This window comes from Mesoplodon mirus (assembly GCF_964341445.2).
Source record: "Mesoplodon mirus genome assembly, chromosome: 14".
NCBI lineage: Eukaryota > Metazoa > Chordata > Mammalia > Artiodactyla > Ziphiidae > Mesoplodon > Mesoplodon mirus.
Genome location: NC_138990.1, coordinates 63968879 through 63984382, shown reverse-complemented (window position 1 = coordinate 63984382; position 15504 = coordinate 63968879). Strand labels below are relative to the sequence as shown.

The 15504-nt window shown below is 39.2% G+C and overlaps 1 protein-coding gene across 2 annotated transcripts in view; it reads left to right on the top strand.

Annotated features, from left to right (window-relative positions):
- Positions 1-202: 202 nt before the first annotated feature.
- Positions 203-15504, top strand: part of FBXO11 (F-box protein 11) — a 100892-nt gene continuing 85590 nt past the window's right edge. For both annotated transcript variants that reach the window (XM_082642838.1, XM_082642837.1), the window contains exon 1: positions 203-1121. In XM_082642838.1, the coding sequence (XP_082498964.1) occupies positions 884-1121 (238 nt within the window). In that variant the 5' untranslated portion in view covers positions 203-883. The remainder of the gene's footprint in view (positions 1122-15504) is intronic.

Below are 15504 nucleotides of genomic sequence, written 5' to 3'. Positions count from 1 at the left end.
GGCTGCTTTGCCGGAATCCCCGCCCCTCTACTTCCCCGCCCATTCGCCCCTCCCCCGACGCCCCGCGGCCCTCCCCCGCGCCCCTAACCAGCCCCGCGGCGGGGAGGGACCGACTGGGCGAGTGGCGGCTCCGGCGGTGTCAATGGCTCCTCCTGCCACGGAGCAGCAGCAGAAGCAGCGGCGACGGGGCTGAGGAGGAGAAGGAAAGGCTCCTTTAAGGAGGAGTTACGACGACGCCTCTTTTTCCCCCTATCTCCTCCCTTCACACTCATTTCCCCTTCGCCGAGGAGAGAAGGGGGGGAGGAGAGAGAAGAGGCCGAAGAAAGAGAGAAAAAATTCCTCTCAGAAATCTCTTTCAGGGGGTGTGGGGGGGAGGAAGAGGAAAAAAAAAAAAGAGCCGGGCGCCCCCTGCTCCCTCCCTCCCTTCTCTCCCTCTCTTCTCCTCCTTCTCCCTTCCTCACCCGCCCGCCCACTCCCCCCGCCGCCGGAGACGCCGCTCGGGAGTCGGCGGGACCGGGGTCTGTCTCCTCAGCCACCGACGCCGCGCTTCGCCTCGGGATCCCCAGGCGGGCGGACGCCCTTTCTTTCTTTCTCTCGCTCTGCCCGTCTTTCTGTCTCCGTCCCTCGCCGCCGCCCCGCCCGGCGGCCTCGGCCTTCCCCGTGCGTCAGGCCCGCCCGCCGGGCCTCGCTCGGTCTCTGTCTGTCTCCGCGGGCCTTTCTCTTGACTCGGGGTCTTGCTCGCTCCTCCGCCCTTACCATCTCCCCTTCCTCTCACCCCTTTTCCTTCCTCCCCCCTCTCCCCACCCCCTTCTCCTGCCCCGGAGCTCGCGGTGCGTTTGCGTGTGTGTGTCCCTCCGCCGACGCCGCCACCTCAGCCCGGCAAATGAACTCCGTCCGAGCCGCCAACCGGAGACCCAGGCGAGTGTCGCGGCCGCGCCCGGTGCAGCAACAGCAGCAGCAGCAGCAACCCCCGCAGCAGCCGCCGCCGCAGCCGCCCCAGCAGCAGCCGCCGCAGCAGCAGCCTCCGCCGCCGCCGCAGCAGCAGCAGCAGCAGCAGCCTCCGCCGCCGCCACCGCCGCCTCCGCCGCTGCCCCAGGAGCGGAACAACGCCGGCGAGCGGGGTAAGGCCGCGCTCCCTCCCCGCCGCCCGCCGGGTCGGGCGCCCGGCTGACCGGGACCCGCGGGAAGGGAAGCCGGGGCGGGGGCGGCCTGTGCGCCCGGGAGTGGGAGACGGAGGCTGAGCGGAGGTGGGTCCCCCGGTGCCGCAGTGTCAGCCCGGCTTGGGCCCCGGCCGGCAGGAAAAGCCACGGCTTCCCGACTCGCCCGGGCTCTAGCTCAGGCCGCGCTTTGTTTGGTTTCGGGGGCTCGGCACCCTCTCCCCCCACCCATCCTTCTGGCTTCTCGGCTCCCTCACGGACCCCGCAGGAGTCTGTTGGTGGGTGGGGGAAGAGCGAAGGGTGGGATTTCCCCCTTCTCGGCAGTCTTCCACGGTTTGGTCTCCCGTTTCTAATAGGAGGTGGGGGGAGCGGCTGGGAGTGATCGGGTGGTTGGGGCTGGCTGGGGAACTTGTTTTTCCCCCTTTTCTCTGTTAGCCTCCCCCTTCCTGTGGAGGAGGGGAGAGGGGGACTCGGAGTGGTCGGTGGTGTTGGCCGGGGAACTTGTTTCCCCCGCCCCCCTCCCTAAGTCACGGGGTAGGGGGAGCAGCTTCTCTTCTCCCAGCCCCACGATGTTTGCTGCGCAGTTTGGCTTTAGTTACAGAACCCCCGGGAAGGACCCGTTAAATCAAGACCTTTAAGTAAATGTAGAATCCATCGGCCATTTCCAGCCCCCTCCCTCGCGTGCAGTGCAGTTACCCTTACGCTCTATCTACACCCCTCTCGCCTGTCCCCCGCCCCCGGCGTACCCCCAGGCCACTGTGCTACCCCTCCATCTCCCAGTGGGATTTGAACGCCCCTTCCTTAGAACTGGCCCCTTGGGAGAGAGAGTGTGTGTGCATATGTGTGTGTGTGTGTGTGTTGTGTCCAAGGCCTAGTGAAATGTGTCATTTGGACTCAACTGTGCAGCTCTGTCTGGTAACCACCATTGTCTAAGGGCTGAGGCTCCGGAGGGTTGGATTCTTGCTTCAGCAAAAATAATGTTCAGTTCTACTTTGAAGATGTGGTTATTTGGGGAGGTTCAGGAGGTGGGGTGTTGCACCTTGGTCTCCAAATGCAACTATTCTGTTTATTAGCTGCTCTCAGTGGGGGTGGAGGTCAGTACCATATTTATGTATACGGTTGTTTTAAGGAGGAGGGGAATTGTTAGGAGACATTTTGCGTGTTTTCGTTGGCGGATTAAGGTTAATTTTACGTGCGTTGGTTGTCACACCTCCTTTGATTAAGGGAATTAAGATTAAATGCCTTTTTAAAATTATACATTCTTTCCTTAAAAATTGTTTCATTGTTGTACTTGATCAAATGTACTTAACAAATGAAAGAGGAGATGATAATCTGAAAAATAGTTTAAAGGGTTTTCACTAGTCACTGCTACAGATAGTCCTTGTGAAAGCAGTTTTCTATATGTTGCTTGAAAGAATGTGATGTTTCAAGCCAGTTAGAGGTCTTGTGCAACATTATTGGTAATGTGTTTTAATGATTCTTGGATACATTTACAAATTTTTTGTAAATTAAAAATATTTGTAGTTTCAACATTTCCTTGTACATTTGCATATCAGGGTTCTCCTGTGTTCCATTCAAATAATATTCAAGTCTCCTTCCAGAATTGGTACTATATGTAATAGAGTTGACTAATTATTTTTTGAAAAAACAATGACACTGGATTGTAGTCATAATAAGGATTCTATTGCTAGAAGTAAGCTTTTCCAAGATGTACTGAGTTGTTAATTACATTAGCAATGGGTCAGATCCTTTCAGCTAAACTTAGTCTCATTGTGTAGTTTTAAATGTTAATTCTGAATCTCCTTTTCACGATTTGTGTGTATTTTCAAACTTAGTTGAGGTCCTTATATCTTAGTCACTTTTCTTCATTTGTTTGAAATTATTAGCTACTAAAGTCTATTTCCTTTGGAAGTAAAGTGACTTGGTAGTTGGCAGTCACATGCCAGAGTGTCATTTTTCTTTTCATTGATATCCATAAACTGACTAAGATGTTCATGAATCAGAATTTCAGTATGTGCCCAACCAAATGGTAAATCATATTCACTGTAGGATTGTTACTTTGCTGCTGCTGGTAGAAACTGTTCTGGAGATTCTATGTTGGCACAGAGGGGGAAAGAACTTGATGATTAGCCTTCAGGGAAAATGCTATGGGTCTTTGGGAGGGCAAATAAATGGCCTCAAAATGAATGAAACATTAAGATGAATTAAAAGACTAAAATAAAAAAGATTTTGCTAGTTTTATGTAAAAGATATGTCATTCTTTAAAAATTGGCATTTTGATTATATTTGAAATGTACAGTTCGCATAATGATCAGAAGCTAGCCAAGAAGAATGCTTTTCATTTTAACAGTTTTATGGAGTATGCAAAGTGTCACTATTTCTGGTTTAAATAAGAAAGGTTTTTTGTTTGTTTGAAAATATGCTGGGTTTCATAATTTTGACAAGGTAATGAAGAAACTACAGCTAACGTTGTGCGTGTGCATGTTTTACTTTTTACTAACTTTTCATGGATATGTAACTCTTGCATTAGAGTCTTGGGTAGAGTTACATAATAGTACATCAGACAGCTTTCCAAGTAGGGAACTGAAGTGAGACTGTTTCAAGGCAACTTAAGTTAATTCAATCTGTATAGAAGAATCACTTATTTCATGTAAAGCGTGGACTTAAGGCTTTTATAGTAATAAAAGTTATAGGATAGTGTTTTTTTCAAGCAAAAATTTTGTCAGAACTGGTTTTTAGTTGCTTCTTTGCCCTCATGTTAATTAGTCTAAAAACTTCCTTGACACCTCCTTTGTATTTGAATGTTTGTAATGGCCAATGTTTAAAGAAGAAAGAAACAGCCTTATGGAGTGAAATCTTATGAGGACTTTTCAAAGCCTTTCTTGGGGGAGATTTTCTTACACCCCACATTGAGAAATAATCAGCCTCCGTGTTTCATGGAATGCTTTCTTCATTCATTTTACCCGAAATGGTCCACTGTCTAAAGAAGGAATACAAATCATGAGCATTTTTAGGCTGTTAATTTAAAATACTGAGTTTAGGATTTCACATACTACTTTAAGCTGGTAGAAAATAATTTGTGTTCCACATAGGGACCCTTTGATAATATATTGCAGATTCAGTGAAACTGAAAGTAGTGTGGGGTTGGATTTTATATATTTGTTTTCTTTTAAAATGCTAAAAGGATTTAGTTTTTGTAACTTGTTCTGCTGATTTTATCTTGAAATCTATTTGGTAGTCTTTTTTTAGAAGTATGTATGAGGAAAGCTTACAAGTCTGCAGAAGTGCTATGTATTCTGAGCATTTTCAGTTTCTAGTTGTTAAAATTGATTACTTTGAATAGGTATTAAATGCACGTGATTTAAAATTCAGAAGTCCCTTTCCTAAACCTGCCTTCAGCTACCAAATTCTCCTACCTGGAATCAGTCTATTGATTGATTATTATGTCTGCTATTAATTTCTCATTTATTATGTTTTAATAAAAGATGAAATTTGACTTCTGAAAATCTTGATATGGAAGTTTTGGAAAATAAGTGTAATTTTCTAGTTATTGGGAAATTCATAAGATTGAAGTGCTGAAATTTTAACTGTGATCATTTATAGTTCAAGAAATTCAATGAATACAATATATTAATGGATTTTGCTATTAACTTCTAGTCTGAAATAATTATATAGAGTAAAAATATAATCAGTCTCTTTAATCCCATATTTGTGGGATTAAAATCTCACCTATTATCCTGGAATTATAGTCATTTTTTTTTTAAGTGAACTTTTGAAGTAGTTCAGTATATACATAGTATTACATAAAATATTGCTGATGTAGCTACATATTATATGCAGCAGTCAGGAAACTCCTTAGTGTTCTATTCATGTGTGCTAATTATACTTTTCTGTGGGGTTTTAACCCATTATATTTTACCTTCGGGTTCTTCCTACTGCTTACAGAATAAGGAACTTCTGCAACCTTTTTAGATAGAAGAGTTCTGGACAAGGAACCTGATTTTTCCTCTTTTAGGAATTATGTACTGTGGGTCACTGCTCTCCCATCTTGTGGCTAAACCTTCAAAATATTTACATGGCCTGAGAAGAGAGATGCCACTCAACTGTGTCTGTATGCGTGTGTGTGTGTGGCCTGTTTCTCAACACTTAGAAATTATTTGAGGAATAGAAATGGGATAGTGACAATACTGTTGTTAGAGTTCTGCTGATAAGACTGAAGGGTTGTCCCTATACTGTTTGTCTCTTTCTTTACTGGAAATTATGGCAAACCTGAGGAAAGGCCAACCAGCTTGGAGACCTACCAGGTAAGGCAACAAAGACCCAGTTAGTGAGGACCCTTGAACTTAAATTTGGCAGAATTCAAGGCTAGTGAGTATTTTCTCAGTCTTTTTTTTCTATTTGTTTTAATTTTGAAAATAAACAATCTATAGTAATGAGTTATTTCAACTTGAGGTCTCTTATTGTTCCCTCGTTTATTCCTAACAAGTTACCCTTATTTTGTATCTATCTTGTCCCATTGGTCTCTGAAGGGTTACTCTGTTTTAGACCTCCCATTTCTCAAATTTATCAGTCATTTAAATTACATTCTTGTCTTCCAGAGAACTCTGGTTAATATGTGAGGTTGTAAGCAAGGTACCCCCAAATTGCAGTTGTTACCCTCTGAAAATAAAATTATAAAGAAGCAAAATATAAGGGATGAGACAGTTGGGGGTAGTATGATGGCTAGAGCTCAGAGTTAGAGCTAGCTAGATGTGGGTTCTAATCCTAGCTATACCACTAGTGAGCTATTTGACATGGGGCAAACAATGTAACCTCTCTGAGCCTTGCTTTATTATCTTTAAAATAGGGACGGTAACACTTGTCTTAACAGTAATTGTAAAGATAAGAGATAGTAAAGTACCTAGTAAAGTACCTAGCATATGGTAGATGCTCAATAAATGGCAGCTCTTTTAAATATTAAAAATAATAGTAAGGAATTGAAGCAGCCATTTATAAAACTAAACCTAAGAGAGAAAATGTGTATGAGTCGCTAAAGAGTTTCCATCATTCCCAAAATGCAGTCTGGGTGATGTGGTATAATCTCAGAGAAAACTGATTTGCAGTTATAAATCACTAATCTTATATCTAATGAATTGAAATATTCTTTGAAAAAAGAATAAGAAAATGGAAGAAATGGGTATTTGGAATAATAATAAACACTGACTCTGTTTCTTCTTACGTACTAGAGTCTGTGCCATACACTTTTCTTATATACTATCCCTCTTAGCAATTCTCTACGATGGCTGTTAACATAGCAGTGAATATGCTTGGTAAGTAGCAGAGAAGAATTTTGAAATTGGTTTACATCACCTAGTCTTTCCATAAACAAGGGAAGGTACTGAAATGCATTTGGCAGAATATCTCCATCACCTTTACAGAAAGGAATAACCTAGCCCTTGCAGCACATCAGTCCCCTGTCTTATCCCATCTTTTCTGTCGGAGGCAGATACAGTAGTCCGATGCCAGTGATTGTTAAATCATTTGGTTTCACGTTTTCTGAGTAGCTTTCTGATCAGAATTTTACCTCATGTAGATTTGTCTCCAGATGAGATTGCACTGATTGGCCCACATGTTTTTCCAGTTTGTTGATGAGATCACTAAGCACTCATTGTGCAAAGAAGGGTAGATTTCCCTTGAATTACTCATAAGTTATGAATAAAGGGTGTTAAGTCATTTTTTAGCTCATAGTTATAGACTGGACTGTTTCAGGAAGGGAAAAAATGTGAGTTAAATTAGACTTCAGTAGGAATTTTGACAGGTTTGTAGACTAAATATCCTTTTCTTACCATAGCTTGGTGTCTTTACATGCATAGCTTTGGGTTTTTATATAAGTTTGGTTAACACAAAAAATGTGCTTAAACTTAATCCTTAGAAAATAGAAAAATGAAACGATGTGACTTCCTTTGCGTAATTTATTGTAATTGAAGGCAAATATTGAAAATATTTACTTTACTTTGAAAATGAATGTGCTGTATATTTTTTATTTTAAAACACCCCAAATAAGATAGCATAGTTAAAAGCAAATGCAAATCATTTAAGTTAGTTGTTTATTCTCCCAATTTTTAAAAATCTAGTTGTCAAATGTTCTGCCCTTCTGACAGATGGAAAACTGTATGACTGTGTTCAAAAAAGGAGAAAACATTATTCTCTCAACTGGTGGCTAAACCTTAAAAAGCATTAATGGGACTTCCCTGGTGGTCCAGTGGTTAAGACTCTGCGCTTCCAGGGCAGGGGGCACAGGTTCGATCCCTGGTCCGGGAAGTTCCGCATACTGCGTGGTGTGGCCAAAAAGAAACCAAAAAATCCAAAAAACATTAATGTATACTTTCACATATCATTAGAGATGAGATGCCATTCATCTTTTTTTGTGAAGAGAGCCTTCTTTTCTCTTTTCTCAAAGCTTAGAAATAATTCTAGTGATAGAAATGGAGTAAGAAACTGTGCTTTAAAATTATTTTTCTGGTAACAGTGATAATCTTAGTTTCACAGTTTTCCCGTAGTGTACATTCAGCACTCAGATGGTTGTTGGGTTGTGTCAGAATCTTTGATTGCTGCAAGTTTGTGTGGAATTAACTGGCTACTATGTGGATTCAACCTTTAGTATTGGTTTCTTTAGTACCATGTGTTGATAACTGACTTGCATGAGTTTAACCTTTACTGGTTTGCTTACTCTACTTGGGTTTAGATATGAGAATTCTTTTTGCACTCCAGTATTGATTTTGTATCTTGCATCCATAGTATATAAATATATAATGTGTGTATATATGTGTATACATACATACATATGTATAAGTAAGAACACATGGCTTTAATGAGACTCTTAACACTTAGGAGGAAGAGAGTGGGGAAAAGGAAAGACATAGTCACCTGTTATAGTTTTTTTTTTTTTTTTTTTTTTTGCGGTACGCGGGCCTCTCACTGCCGTGGCCTCTCCTGCCGCGGAGCACAGGCTCCGGACGCGCAGGCCCAGCGGCCATGGCTCACGGGCCCAGCTGCTCCGCGACATGCGGGATCCTCCCGGACCGGGGCACAAACCCGCGTCCCCTGCATCGGCAGGCGGACTCCCAACCACTGCGCCACCAGGGAAGCCCATCCTGTTATAGTTTTGAGGGTTGGTGTGTATATATATGTCATTAGTAATTGATCTACTTTTTTGAAAAAAGAAAAAAATAACAGGCTTTAAGGAAAATTAGAAGTGAGTAGAATTCAACAATGTTAATTAAGTAGGAGTCACTCAAGTTTGTATCATGGCAGAGAAGATCAAAGAAGACTTGTTTAAAATAAATGGGGATGGGTGAAGACACTATATTTTGAAATCTAGTATTTTTGGCAAACCAATTGTATTATAAAAGAAATTGTGGAATTGCTCATTTTCCTTCTTTATATAGAAGAAATTTCTTATTTACAGTTATTTGTTAAAAGTAGACACAGAACTTTGAATCACTATGTTGTACACCTGAAACTTATGTAATACTGTACATCAACTATGCCTCAATTTAAAAACGTAGACACAACTAATTCACAGTTGTGTGCAAATGACTGTTATCTTTGTAATCCTTTGAAATGTATTTACATTTTAAGAAACTGATAACTTGGTCAAATTTTCATATTTTAAGCTCAGTAAAAGTAGGAGAAATAAGCAATTTGGAGAAAGAGTTTTTGGGTAGGAGTGCTCCCTCAGAGGAGCACATCAGAGGAGGGGGAGAGTGGAAGATTTTTGCAAGAATCACTTACCTTACATATTTATTTTTCCTTATCTACTACTTCTGAACCTAAAATTTGTCTTGAAGTTTCACTTTTTCTTCCCCCCAAAAGAGTGATTTTGAGTTGGTGGTTTGGAGAGAAGAGAATTTGAGCAGGTACTAGTGACAGTATGTATGGGTCATTTACATTAACAATGGTCATTTGATTAGAAACCGTCTATATGTAACTTTATATATCTGTATGTGTATGTACTATATATATAACTACATATAGTTATTTAAATTGTAGAAATAATTTTTATTAGTTTTTTTTAAGATTTATTTATTTATTTATTTTGGCTGCATTGGGTCTTAGTTGCAGCATGCGGTATCTTCTTTGAGGCATGTGGGATCTTTAGTTGCAGCACGTGGGCTTCTCTCTCTAGTTGTGGCGTGTGGGTTTTCTCTCGCTAGTTGTTGCACCCGGGCTTCAGGGTGCACGGGTTCTGTAGTTTTCGGCATGCAGGCTCTCTAGTTGAGGCGTGGGAACTCAGTAGTTGTGGCGCGCGGGCTTAGTTGCCCCAGGGCACGTGGGCTCTTAGTTCCCTGACCAGGGATCGAACCCACGTCCCCTGCATTGTATGGCGGATTCTTTACCACTGGACCACCAGGGAAGACCCTATTAGTTTTTCCAACTTAAGGTTTTGGTGAAAGTATACAAGTGCACACAAATCACTGATGTACAGCTTGATGACTTTTCACAAAGTGAACATGTCTGTGTAATCAGTAATACCTAGATCAAGAAATAAAATACTACGAGCATCCCAGAAGTATCCCCCACCCCCGCCAGTGCCTTTCCAGTCACTACCCCCAACCCTATCTTTCTAACTGCTTGAATTAGTTTTACTTGTTTTTTTTTTTTTTTTTGGCCGTACGTGGGACTCTCAACCACTGCGCCACCAGGGAAGCCCTATATTCAGGGATTTTTAAAACTCCTGTGGACCTTAATATGTAATTCTGAGTCTTAAGTACAAAAACTGTTGTTTCTTTTTGCTACTGCCATATTTTTGTCCTTTTTGTTTGGAACCCTGTTTCTTACTACTTTTTTAAACTTATCCTTTTGACTCCTGTGAAAATATTTTGCTATTGTTTGGTCAGTTTCATTTTATTTCTTGTTTTTCTGCATATATTGATTATCCTTTGTTATCTTACATTCAGCTTATTTATAAATTATAAAATTTTCACAGAAAAATTGGGGCTCTCAGAGTTGTTTTTTAGTCCTTCTCTACATCTCTTCATTCCTTTCATATAGGAAGAAGGTGTAAAAGTGCCTCTGCCACAGCATCATGGATAAGTTCTTCCTCAAGTGAAAGCTTGTGCTGAAGTGCTAGTGATTTATAAGCTTGTATACCCTATGATACAAGTATTCCCTGAGAATGACAGATGGGCTCTGTTCTTAAAGAACTACTTGCTTGAAACTGATGATACAGTAGCCTCAGATACCAAAGGAGTAAGATTTCATTATTTCATGTCTGCTCTTTCAGCACTTAACAGTCCAGTGTTAGTACTAACAGTTGTTCTTTCTTGTCTACAACAAGCAGTGTGGAGAAGAGTGTCACCTTCCTTTACATTTTTTTAATTATTATTATTTTTAACCATAGCCATAGTCAGTCAATGTTGCTTGTTAAGTTTGGGAGGGGAAAGGAGCCTGAGCTTTTTCAAAGTGGCTTATTCTTTTTTCTGCAGTTGTTTCTTAATCTCATTTCTAAGTTAGGAGATTTTAAATAAGCTGACTTTTGAGATGGTCTGAAACTCTTTCTGTATCATTTGAGTTACCAGTATAAATAAGTGAGGTCTGAATGGGTATTACTATACAGATATATTTCTTGCCTTGATGGAACTTAAAGTTGAGGTAGAGACTGAATATAAATAACATCTGAGATCAAGATGACTTGAAATAAGCGTGTTGGTATTATTTTCATTGTCTTCTGGTACATATTTTTTAAGAATGAATATGTGTGTGTGTGTGTGTGTAGGTGTGTGTATCTGGAGTTTCATTTGTAACCTTATCTTTAGACTGTTTGCCGAGACCATACTCTCTTAGAGAGTTTTCAGTTAAATGCTATTAAGATGAAGTTTTGTTATGACTCCCTACTCTTTGGTTTATGTTTTACCCTTTAATCATTCGTTGAATTACCTTTGTGCTACACTTAGAGTTGTTGCAGCTCAAACATTAAGCCAAGTTATAGCGTTTCTACGTAACTGAGAAGGAAACATGTGCCTAGTGAAGGAAATTACCCACGGAGTTGGGGTCATTCATCTTGTTTTCATAGTATTCGTCCTTCTTCATTACATTCATTGTTTTGCCCGTATATGCAGAAACTGAGAGTAGGTTAAAGTTAGATTATGTTGCTAGAATTTAAGCTCAACTGCAGAAATAAAACAACACTTTCGGGTTCTTCATAGCATCTGTAATCCCACATACCTAGTAGTCATAACTCTCAGGATGCCTTCATAGATTTTTCTGATTCTTAGTATCTCTATTGCCACATCTCATGGGGAACCTGTTCTCTATTTCTGAGTTACTTGGTTTGAGAACCTCTTAGCTGAAGTCTTTAAAGCTGAAAAACTGAGCTGGGAGATCTGGGTGTAGTGAACTTGTCCAGGGTCTGTAAAGTTCACATACCAATCATAGACATACTTTGATAACACACACGTACACACAGTGAAACTGGGTATAGGCACTCTTGATATTGTGAAGTGTCTAAAATTTTTTGGTAAAATGTTAACAGTAGTGTCTTAGGATGGTGGAGGTGAGATGATTTTTTAAATTCTTTCTATAATTCTTTGTTTTTCGAAGACTGTATATGGAATCTGGAAGGAGGGAGGTTTGTATTTATTTTAAAGAATTTAATAGTTCTGATTGTGATGTGAACTCAGTCTGCTTGGTTTGATGACGTAGGGTCATCCCCACGTGTGTCATTTTAAATATGAATAAAAGCTTAAAACTCTACATTTTTCAATGCTGTAAGTGTGTTTTAAATACTTATTAATTTATGGACATTTTTGGATTTTGTATTCATTATAACTTTAGGATAGTAATTGGCTAATATCATATATAGGAAATGAGGATAACTGATGATCAGGAATTCAGAATTAAAAACAAAATTTGATATTTGGAACTTTGAGCCAGTGATACTGTCTTCCCAGGATAAGTTTCTGGCTGTAGATTATGGTAGTAAATACATACAAATAATATTTTAATTACATGCCTGGCTGAATGATGGAAGATAGAAATTTAGTGTGCAAATGAACTGGATAGTTACGGGAAAAAAGATTTATTATTGTTCACAACAGATGGCTACTTCCTCTGTACTCTGGTGGTATGGATTCATGTCTATTTGATAATTTTATACAGGGGGACTATTTTCTTTTCATAAAACTGGTGTTAGCTCTGAAGAAATTAATGGCTATCAGTTTATTAAATTCAAACAGGGATTGCTAAGGGAAATTGTTTCATCGTTATCAGTTTTTTAAGAAGCCACATTCCTCCCTTTCTAAGATATTATATTCTAAGAAGCTTTGGAGTGTGGGATCTAATGTGTTTGGGAATAAATAAGAACCTGGCAATGTCTTTCAAAAAACAGGGGCCTTTGAAGTTAAATTTAGTAATTAGATTGGGAATTAACTTATCTCACGCTCACCTGACTAGTCTTCTGATTATCTTTATAAACCCAAACCAGGAGAAAACAAGCATTTTCCTCTTACAAAATACACTAAAACTTTCATTGAATGAGGTGAACTTTTGGCTTTCTTTTTTTTTTTTTAAAGTGGGGCTGTTAATATGGTTTCGGGCAAATCAGTCATTAAATGTAGATTCTAGATATTGATCAACATAGTTTTATGAAGAGCTGATTACAGATATATTTAAAGTGTTTTTCTGAAGTAGTGACTTGGTAGCTGAAGAGGGAACAGGAACAGCAGAGCCAGGTTTAAATAAAGCATTTTATTCTTTTATGAAGCAGTCATACTGATGTTGTGACAGTTGGGGGAACTTTAAGTTGTATTATATGGAAGCTACAACTTGTAAAAATAGTGCTAGACATTTGCAAATAGATATTTACTAAATGGTTGTTTCTTTTTCCCTTCACCTTCCTTTCCTGGACTCAAATTTGTTCACATAATCACTTATTTAAATGACCGAGCATATTAACTTTATTGATAATTTTTTTAAATGTGATGAGGTTGAGTACTCGAAAAACCAAAAATAGAAATCAAATTACTTTGAATAGTCTGTTAAGAAAAAATGAACAAACAAATGTGCTTTAATCTTTGTAGAAATAACCAAAAAATGAGCAGTAGCTTAGAAATGTTGAGCCAGAAGTAACTATAGCAGAAAGTGATTTGGTCTGTAGTTGAATGATTTATCCTAAAGTGTGTGTGTGCATGTAAACACAGGAAGTTGTATCATAGCGATGTTGGAATGGTTGAAAAAAGATATGTCTATTAGAAAAACTTAAGTGTTATTCTAAAGAGTAATAAGCTAAAGCGCAAATTAAGAACTTTCAGGGAAAGTAAAAAAACAGTCACTTTTAAAATTGCATCAAAAAAAAAAAATTAGGAATAAACCTGATCAAGGAGGTGAAAAACTTCTATGCTGAGAACTATGTAACATTGATAAAGGAATTGAAAATGATTCAAAGAAATTGAAAGATATCTCATACTCTCCAATTGGAAGAATCAATTTTGTTAAAATGGCCTTACTTCCCAAAGCAGTCTACAGATTTAATGTGATCCCTATCAAATTACCCCTGACCTTTTTCACAGAACTAGAACAAATAATCCTAAAATTTATATGGAACTGTAAAGGGACCCAGAATTGCCAAAGCAATCCTGAGGAAAAAGAACAAAGCTGGAGGCATAACTCTCCCAGACATCAGATGATATTACAAAGGTACAGTAACCAAAACAGAGTGGTACTGGCACAAAAACAGACATATGGATCAGTGGAACAGAATAGAGAGCCCAGAAATAAACCCACATACCTACAGTCAGTCTTCGACAAAGGGGGCAAGAATATACAATGGAGAAAAGACAGTCTGTTCAGAAAGTGGTGTTGGGAAAACTGGACAGCTGCATGTAAATCAGTGAAGTTAAAACACTCATATCATACACAAAAATAAACTCAAAATGGCTTAAAGACTTAAATATAAGGCATGATGCCATAAAACTTCTAGAAGAGGACATAGGCAGACATTCTCTGACATAAATTGTACCAGTGTTTTCTTAGGTCAGTCTCCCAAGGTGATAGAAATAAAAGCAAAAATAAATAAATGGGACCTAATCAAACTTAGAAGCTTTTGCACAGCAAAAGAAACCATAAAACGAAAAAAAAGACAGCCTACAGACTAGGAGAAAATATTTGCAAACGATCCACAGGGCTTAATTTCCGAAATACACAAACAGCTCATAAAACTCAATAACAAAAAAAAAATAAGCCAGTCAGAAAATGGGGAGAAGACCTAAATAGGCATTTCTCCAAAGAAGACATACAGATGGCCAACAGGCACATGAAAAGATGCTCAACATCACTAATTATTAGAGAAATACAAATCAGAACTACAATGAAGTACCGCCTCACACCGGTCAGAATGGCCATCATTTAAAAGTCTACAAATAACAGAAGCTGGAGGGGATGTGGAGAAAAGGGAAACTTCCTACACTGTTGGTGGGAATGTAAATTGGTGCAGCCACTGTGGAAAACAGTACGGAAGTTCCTTAAAAAACTAAAAATAGAGTTGCCATATGACTCAGTAATCCCACTCATGGGCATATATCCAGAGAAAACTCTAATTGGAAAAGATACATGCACCCCAATGTTCATAGCAGCACTATTCTCAATAGCTAAGACTTGGAAGCAACCTAAATGCCCATCAGCAGATGAACAAATAAAGAAGATGTGGCATGTATACACAATGGAATACTATTCAGACAAAAAAGAATGAAATAATGTTATTTGCAGCAGCATGGATGGACCTAGATTATCATACTAAGTGAAGTAAGAGAGAAAGATAAATATCCTATGTTATCACTTATATGTGGAATCTGAAGTATGACACAAATGAGCTTATTTACAAAACAGAAACAGACTCACAGACATAGAAAACAATTTTATGGGTACCAAAGGGGAAAGACGGTGGGGAGGGATAAATAAGGAGTTTAGGATTAGCAGATACAAACTACTATATATAAAATGAACAAACAACAAGGTCCTACTGTAGAGCACAGGGAACTATATTCAATATCCTGTTATAAACCATAATGGAAAAGAATATGAAAAAGAATATATATATGTATAACTGAATCACTTTGCTGTACACCAGAAACTAGCACAACATTGTAAATCAACTATACTTCAATTAAAAAAAATTACTTTCACATGGTTGAAAATAAGTCTTAAAAGAAAAATGGTGCTCAGTTATTTTTCTATATTTTCAGAAAATGGCTAGAGAAAATGAATTTAAATTAGATTGATGATCTATACTGGTGGAAGTAACATCTCACTAAAGAAGATTATGTACTTTTCTTTGGTGGCAGCTATTATTATTAGATATTTTAATTATCTT